The sequence below is a fragment of the Octodon degus genome, unplaced genomic scaffold (genome assembly GCF_000260255.1).
Source record: "Octodon degus isolate 3935 unplaced genomic scaffold, OctDeg1.0 scaffold00092, whole genome shotgun sequence".
In the NCBI taxonomy this organism is placed as follows: Eukaryota; Metazoa; Chordata; class Mammalia; order Rodentia; family Octodontidae; genus Octodon; species Octodon degus.
In genome coordinates, this window is record NW_004524668.1 from 1,416,095 (window position 1) to 1,423,743 (window position 7,649).

General features: G+C 38.7%; 1 protein-coding gene across 1 annotated transcript in view; it reads right to left on the bottom strand.

Moving 5' to 3' along the window:
• The window catches only part of Srrm1 (serine and arginine repetitive matrix 1), a 33,819-nt gene that overhangs the window by 7,363 nt on the left and 18,807 nt on the right, over positions 1 to 7,649 (bottom strand). The window contains exons 8-11 of the mRNA XM_023722443.1: positions 4,605 to 4,685; positions 3,965 to 4,051; positions 2,187 to 2,331; positions 1,779 to 1,820 (exon numbers count right to left, since the gene is read on the bottom strand). Of these exons, the coding sequence (XP_023578211.1) occupies positions 1,779 to 1,820; positions 2,187 to 2,331; positions 3,965 to 4,051; positions 4,605 to 4,685 (355 nt within the window). The remainder of the gene's footprint in view (positions 1 to 1,778; positions 1,821 to 2,186; positions 2,332 to 3,964; positions 4,052 to 4,604; positions 4,686 to 7,649) is intronic.

Consider the following 7,649-nt stretch of genomic DNA (forward strand, 5'->3'; position numbering starts at 1 on the left):
GGGATTGAACTCAGGTCCTTGAGCTTGCCAGGGAAGTGCTTATTCCACTGAGCCATGTCCCCGGCCCCTGCAAATTCTAATAGCAATAAGGGCACTGAATTCACTATATAGCCCAGGTTGGCCTCAAATTTGCAGCAATCCTCCTGCTTCAGACTTCTGAGAGCTGGGAACACAGGCATGTGCCACCATGCCTGGTGTAAAACGTTTAAATAATGAGAACAAAACAAAAACACACTAAGCAAGGCAATAAACAGTTCTGATTTCACTGCTGTGAGGACTCTTTCTAAACTACAAAGTAGCTTCTTAATAGGGAAAGAAATGAAAAAGAAAATCATATCACTAGCCTAATTTTGTAAAGCAATTTTTAGTTGGTAGCAACTTCACAGAAGCCATAGGTCACTGTGGCTGGGGGAAAAAATACTGAAGCACGCAATTTACCTGTTTTTAGGTTTTTATTTATTATTAAAAAAGAAAAAAAGCAAACAAAAACCCAGCTTCCTCTATAGTATAAATACCTAGCTTCACTCCATCACAAACAGTGCTCCGACTGGCTCCAGGACAGCCTTCCTACGAACACTTTATTAGTGAGGTCACCTGAAACAAGGCAGCTTCAAAATCTGAGATAAAAAGAGGGCTGGGCAAATAGTTCAGTAGCAAGCTCTTGCCCAGTGTGCATGAGACCCTGAGTTCGATGCCCAGCAATGAACCAACAAAAAGCTAAGTTCTACCAAGGGCATATGCTAGACAAGAGCATCCCTAATCTGAGAACCCCAAATGCTGCAAAAGCTGAAACCTTCTGAACACCTTATTAGGCCCATAAATTTTGGATTTTACATTTTTCAGATTAGCGATGTTCAACAGAAAGTCTATGCCACTACTCCAAAATCTGAACAGCTTCCAGCACCCAGCATTTTGGACAAGATATATTCAAAGTGTTAATTAGAAATGTACTGAGTTGGGCATGGTGGCACATACCTAAAATCTCTACACTATGGAGGCTGACGCAAGAGGATGCTGTGAGTTGAAGGTCAGACTGTTGGAGGTCTAAAAAGTGAGTTCAAAGCCAGTCTGAACTATATAGTAACCCATCTCAAAGAACAAAACCAAAAAATTTCCTTTACTGGCATAGTGCCCTCATAGCAGATGGACAAGTATAATGTCAACATTATACATCCCCGGCTTTCAGGTGCAGTGGTGCATGTCTGCAATCCCAACATTTGGGAAGCTAAAACCAGCCTGGGCTATAAGTTCAAGGCTAGCCTGCAAGATCCTATCTCCAAACAAACAAGTCTGAGATCTGGCCTTGTCACTTTGTTACACTACGAACCTCACTTTACCACATTCAGGTCCCTATTTTCTTAAGAGACAGGTCTGAAATTTGGCTCTGAGGTGTTATGAACAGCTAATGATATGTAATAGATGATGAAAAGGTTTCAATAAAGATATGCAAGCTACTTTTCTTCCACTGGAAAGACTGAAAACAAAGTCTCTCCCCACTAAATCTAAGGGATTCAGATTTCCTACTCTTGGAAAACACCTACACGTCGCTGGAACTGTGTGTACTTCTTGATGTACTTTGACGCAAATACAAGTGTGGTAACCACATACTCAAAATCTAAGTTCAAATGATACTCTGAAGATCTACATACAATTTGGCCTTACAATTAATTAGTCAAACTAAGAATAGCAAGTAAGTGTTAAGATATGGCTACCTATATAGGAAACAATCACTAACTTTTGGAATGTAATCCTAATTTACAAAGTAGTATCTAACCAACCTTTTAGTCACTGGCGATTGCCATCGTTTTCCCATCTGCATCCTGAGAGCAGTGGAGAAAAACAAATGTCAAAAATTCCATTCACTAAATTGTTTATTTCAATGGAGTTAAGTCACACCAACAGATTTTTAATTTTCCAAAGGTAACAGGAGTTAATACTAACTCAGTGGTTTGTTCTCCCAATTGTATATACATATGTAGCAGCGCTTCAAACTTTTCAAGTTCTCATTCAATACTAGTAACTACCAACAAAGGAAAACTAAGACCCCAAATAGGAAAACTCGCACAAACTAAACTTGACTTCTCAATTAACCAAATTCGGCAATAATCCTGCAGCCCACCCTTTACACTATGAACTTTCACATGACTGCATGGTATCAGCAAACACTATCAAACAAATGTCATTACCGAGGGGAGGTCTCTTTCTGGCGCTTTCGTGGTGATGGAGACGCACTTCGGGAAGGGGAATGTCTCCGCCGCCGGCCCACCTCACCATTTTTCACATGGGATCGCTTGGGTCGCTCATCTTCAGAGGAAGAGGATGAGCCAGAGTCTATAATTACACAGTAAAAGAAAATGTTACATGACATCTGTGCTTAACAGAGCCTGTCCAAGTTTTGGATCTAGTGTAGAAGTAACATGTATACAACCCTGAAGTTCCAGACAAAGATACACTCAATGATTTCAAAGCCAAGCCTGTATAAATACACACCACACCAAAAAAATCACTTCCATAGTACAACCAAGAATCAATGATAGGGGCTGGCGAGATGGCTCAGTGGTCTAAAGCGCCTACTTAGAACAAGTTTAGCCAAAACAAAGGGGCCGCGGTTCAATCCCCCAGCACCACATGCCAGCCAGCCCCGCCCCCTGGTGGGCTGAGCTGGCCACACACACACACACACACACACACACACACACACACAAATAAATAAAATTTAAAAAAAAGAATCAATGATAGCATTCAAGCATCTCTTAAAGTCTAGTGATTTTCCAAATAACCAAGTGAGAAGGCATCTCAGGCAACAAATTGATTCCTGCTACTTTAGGCTTTTAACACTGCTGTGGGATGGTCTGTCCTCTATACTGTACAAGAAAAGCAAAACTAGTGCTTACTCAGCACAATTACCACATAAGCTAGTAAGAACAGAATTTTGTGTTTTGTTTTGTTTTTTTGAAGCTGGCTCAGGCTGCCTTAAGGGCAGGTCGAGCTGGGGATCGAACCACAGTATCCTGCGCCTGACTGAGTTTGCATGAGCGGGTCCTTATACAACTGAGCTGACCAGCAGGCCCCCAAAGCTAGTAAGAACAGAGAGTCTGGATAAAAGAGCCAGGTTTTTGTGCAACAGTACTTCTGTGGAATACTCTTTAAACAAACAAACCCATTTCTATTTTACAAATATAGATGCATAAACATATATACAAGGAACCTCCCCAGAAACAACCATAAGAACTTTAAATGAACATATAACTACTCCAGTTACCTATAGTCAAATGGCTCAATAAATTGGTATGTGTATTTTATTGACTGGCTTTTTGATACAGGGTCTCCCTATGCAGTTCACACTGGCTTGGGCTCACTTTGTACCCCAGGCTGATCTCAAACTTGCAACAATCCTCCTGTCTCAGCTTCCCCAAATGCTGGGATTACAGAGGTATGTCACCATGCCTGGCTATAGTATATTTTTATAAAGAATACTACAGCTGGCAAAAGAATAAAGTAGACTTCTAAGAGTAAGGAAAGATACTCTACATAGTGAGTTTTGTTTCCCTCCTTTAAAACATATACAGCTGGTAATGTGCAAAAACTTTCTGAATAAAAGCTTTTAGTGGTTATCACTGGGGAAGACTGAAGAAAAGAATTAAGCTTTTTCTTTTTTTTTAAACTGACTTTAAAATGGATTTTGATTTTTTATTGAGATAAGATCTCACTATACATAGTTTAGTTCACTATATCTCACTATATATAGGCTGGCCTCAAAGTCATGGCAATCCTTGTATCTGCTTCCCAAGAGTTGGGATTACAAGTGTACCCCACCAAAATGCAGCTAAATCATTCCATTTTTAAAACAATTTGTCCCATTCCAGATTTCTATGTAAGCACAAATATTTAAGTCTAATCACTGCACATTCATAGACAGTTATCATTCAAAATATGTAGCTCCAAGAGCTAAGTGGTGCATTACCAGATGAAGACTGCTGGTTCTGTCGTCTGTACTGGCGTCGCTGCTGCACAGAATCAGCTGCAGCCATCTTGCCACCTTTATCTTCTTCTGAAAGATGGACACACACAAAAAGTGTTTCTTTAGTTACTGTTACAAAATTTCAATATTCAAATAGAATAGTCTTTTTAACTTTCCGCTGGTTGGGTCTGGCAATAAACATAACCACAATATATAACCAAAATAACCTTAAGAATTACAGGTTGGGCTGAAAGTTACTATCGCAAATCTGTATTTTTTCAGTTTCAGAGATAAAAAAAAAAAAAAGCAAACTCAGATGAAATTCATTAATTAAACCAAAAAGTCATTAGTATTAGAGCTGGGAATTCCAACCGGGTCTCATGCCAGTCTTAGTTTTTCTTCAGTAAGCAACAATCTAATTAAGGTTCAATCAGAAAAGAAAGACCAGGGCCGGGGAGTTAGCTCAGTTGAATTAAGAGCTTGCCTGGCAAGGGCAAAGGCCTGAGTTCAATCTCTGGTTCCAAAAAAAGAAAAAGAAAAAGAAAAAGAAAAAGAAAAAGAAAAAGAAAAAGAAAAAGAAAAAGAAAAAGACAAACCAGATATGCAAAGGCAAAATCAACTAAAAATAAAGTAAAAGACTTACCAGATTCAGATAACTCTACTTTTCTAGGCTTTGGTGCTGGTGATGGTGATTCTCTTTTCTCAGTACCTTTATGTTTTGTTACTAAAAAGTGAAAAAACAGAACAAATCATACAATAAGGACAACATAAGATGCCTGCCTTCTTCCTTTTTTTCTTTTCGAGACAGGTTCTCCTTACACAGTGACGCTGGCCTTGAGCTCACTTTATAGCCCAGGATGGTCTTGAACTCTTAACAGTCCTGCTTCAGCCTCCCTAGTGCTGGGATTATAGGCATGTGCCACCATGCCCAGTCGCTGTCTCAGCATGCCCCGGAGGTGGGGTCTGCACAGCACACAGGAGATCGAACCCTGGTTCCTAGTCCACTGAGCTATTTGGTCGGCCCTTAGATGCCTTCTTAACAGTACAAAAAAAGAAAAAAAAAAAAAACCACTAATACGTCTAACCCCCCCAAAAAATTTACTAATAATTTTCATCATCTCAAGCATTTTTAAATGGCAAAAAACTTCAAAAACATCTACAGGGATTTCCAAATCTTGAGATTGTAAAGGATCCAACAGCTATGAGAAACAGAACTGTTACCAAGTAGAACAAGCTTCATGCTGCCTAGTACACTGAACTTGGGAAAATAAATCTTGAATGTAACTCAAGAACTACAACCTAAAACAAACATATAAACTCTTATCAACACAGCTTTCAGAAACCACTACACATACACACACTAAACAAAACACAACCACACCCCTAACAAAACACATCCACAGTTTCAGAAAAGCAGCAATGATCCACAATAAGCAACTGATAGGCTGGGGCAATAGCACACACCAGTCTCCTAGCATTCTGGAAGCTGAGGTAGGAAAAATAGATGTATGAGCCCAACATGAGACATTTAAAAAGGCCCTGTAATAGCTATAGATGTTGTCCAGGTTAAAGGCCAAGTTCAACCTTCCCACCCCCGAACCAAAATAATGAAACTCACAGGAAAGACACTTGGTTTGAAATATAAATAATTAGGCAAGAACTGCAGGCTCCTTCTGTAGCACAAAATGTTCAGAAGAACATTGGAGATTTAAACTAATATGCGAAAATAAAAATAAAAAATATGCAGATAATCAAATTGTAAAAATTATTAAAAGCCTCCAACGTAGCTATGCAGTGGAAGCAGTAAGATTCCAAAACTCTTGTAACCAACTATCTGGAAAATTAAGGTAACTACTTTTCTAGTAGACCCTTGACTTGCGAACTTAACACATTCCCAAGAGTTGATTATAACATGAGCTGTTAGCTGAAGGCTCAGGATCCTCTACACAGCCTTCAAAGTCTCTCTCCTATATACACAGGCAGATCTCAGGGTCTTTAGAGAGACCCAGGATTTCTCAACCCCGTACCAGAAAGGATGTTGTAATGCTCCTTCCAGAACTGCTTAAGGGTTAAATTTGTACTAGGCCATCTGGAAGCACAAGTGGCCAATATTTCAGGTCATAACTCAAGACTGGTCATAAACTGAAACTAAAATTCTGGTTATAGCCCAAGCTGTTCACATGTCAGGCCAGCTGTCGCTCGAGGGAGCACTGTATGAGTCTGCTGTATCATACACACTGGTAGGCACTGCTCATAGCGTGACATCCTCTTCACTTTTTTTTTCAGAACCGGAGATTGAACTCAGTCCCTTGCCAGGGAAGCGCTTATTCCACTGAGCCATCTCCCTAGCCCTCTTCTTCACTTTATAAGAGAAATTTGAGCCTTAAAAAGGAGTAACTTTACCATAGTCATAGGAACATGTATGTGACTTAGAATGTGAACCCAAGATGGTTTTCAGGGCATCAACTTTGGGATTCCAAGCAACTACCATCTCTGCTTATAATACCATTCCACTACAACAAATATGTTAAACACATGCAATTATAATTATTTACTTATACAACAGATTAACCTGAAACATTCCCTCTAATAGATAAACCTATAGATAACATAATGCGCCAGGGATTCTTTTTTTTTTATTTTTATTTTTTAGCAGAACTGGGAATTGAACTCAGGCCTTTGTGCTTGCCAGGGAAGCGCTTATTCCACTGAGCCATCTGACCAGTCCCATAAGGGACCTTTTTTTTTTTTTGCGGAACAGGGATTGAACTCAGGACCTTGCGCTTGCCAAGCAAGCACTTATTCTACTGAGCTATCTCCTTGGCCCCACGCCAGGGATTCTTAAAAAAGTTTTGTGTGATAAATGTAACCATCATGAATTAGTCCAGATGGTAGTTGTAACTTAAGAACTGGTATAACAGCAACATTGTTTTCTCATCTTTGCTAAAATACTCAAATTGAAAATTACTTTTTCAATGACCATAACTTTCTTAATTATCCTACTTATTAAACCATCTGGATAGACCACTGAATTAGGTAAAAAATACTTAGCATCTAATGAGCATGAGTTATGAGAGTAAGGATAGATTAAAACACACTTTAGCAAATGTAGACACAAAATAGGAATACTTAAAATATTTTTAACGATTTGAGGCTATTTTCTAGTTCATAGCCTCTACTTTTAAGTATAATCCTCAATTCCTGTAAAAAGAAAGTTATCCATAAAACCAAACAGCCAAGTTATCACCTTTGAGAACTGTTCCAAAACGTTATTTTGGAAGTTGCTTTTAAAGTAGAAGAATAGATCTCCCCTTAAGAAATGTTAAAAATAAGGTAAATTTACAAGACAGTTGATAAATGCCTACTTAAGAAATAATGTATCAGGTTTTTCCCAATGGAAAGACACCTCTGAAGTTTTGTAATTTATGCTTCTACGAACTCAGCCAAAAGTGTATTATTAATGTTGTTATACAACCAAACAAGAATCCACTATATATTCCTACTTCAGTTTGATATAACTAAATAGCATTATTAGTATTTTAAATAACTAATGTTCTAAATTTCTGTTCATTCTTCTAGAGATTTTATACCACTTATAACTGCTGTATTAGGAGTGCTTTATTCAAAGACAAAAATTGGGGCTGGTGAGATGGCTCAGTGGTCTAAAGCACCTACTTAGAACAAGCTT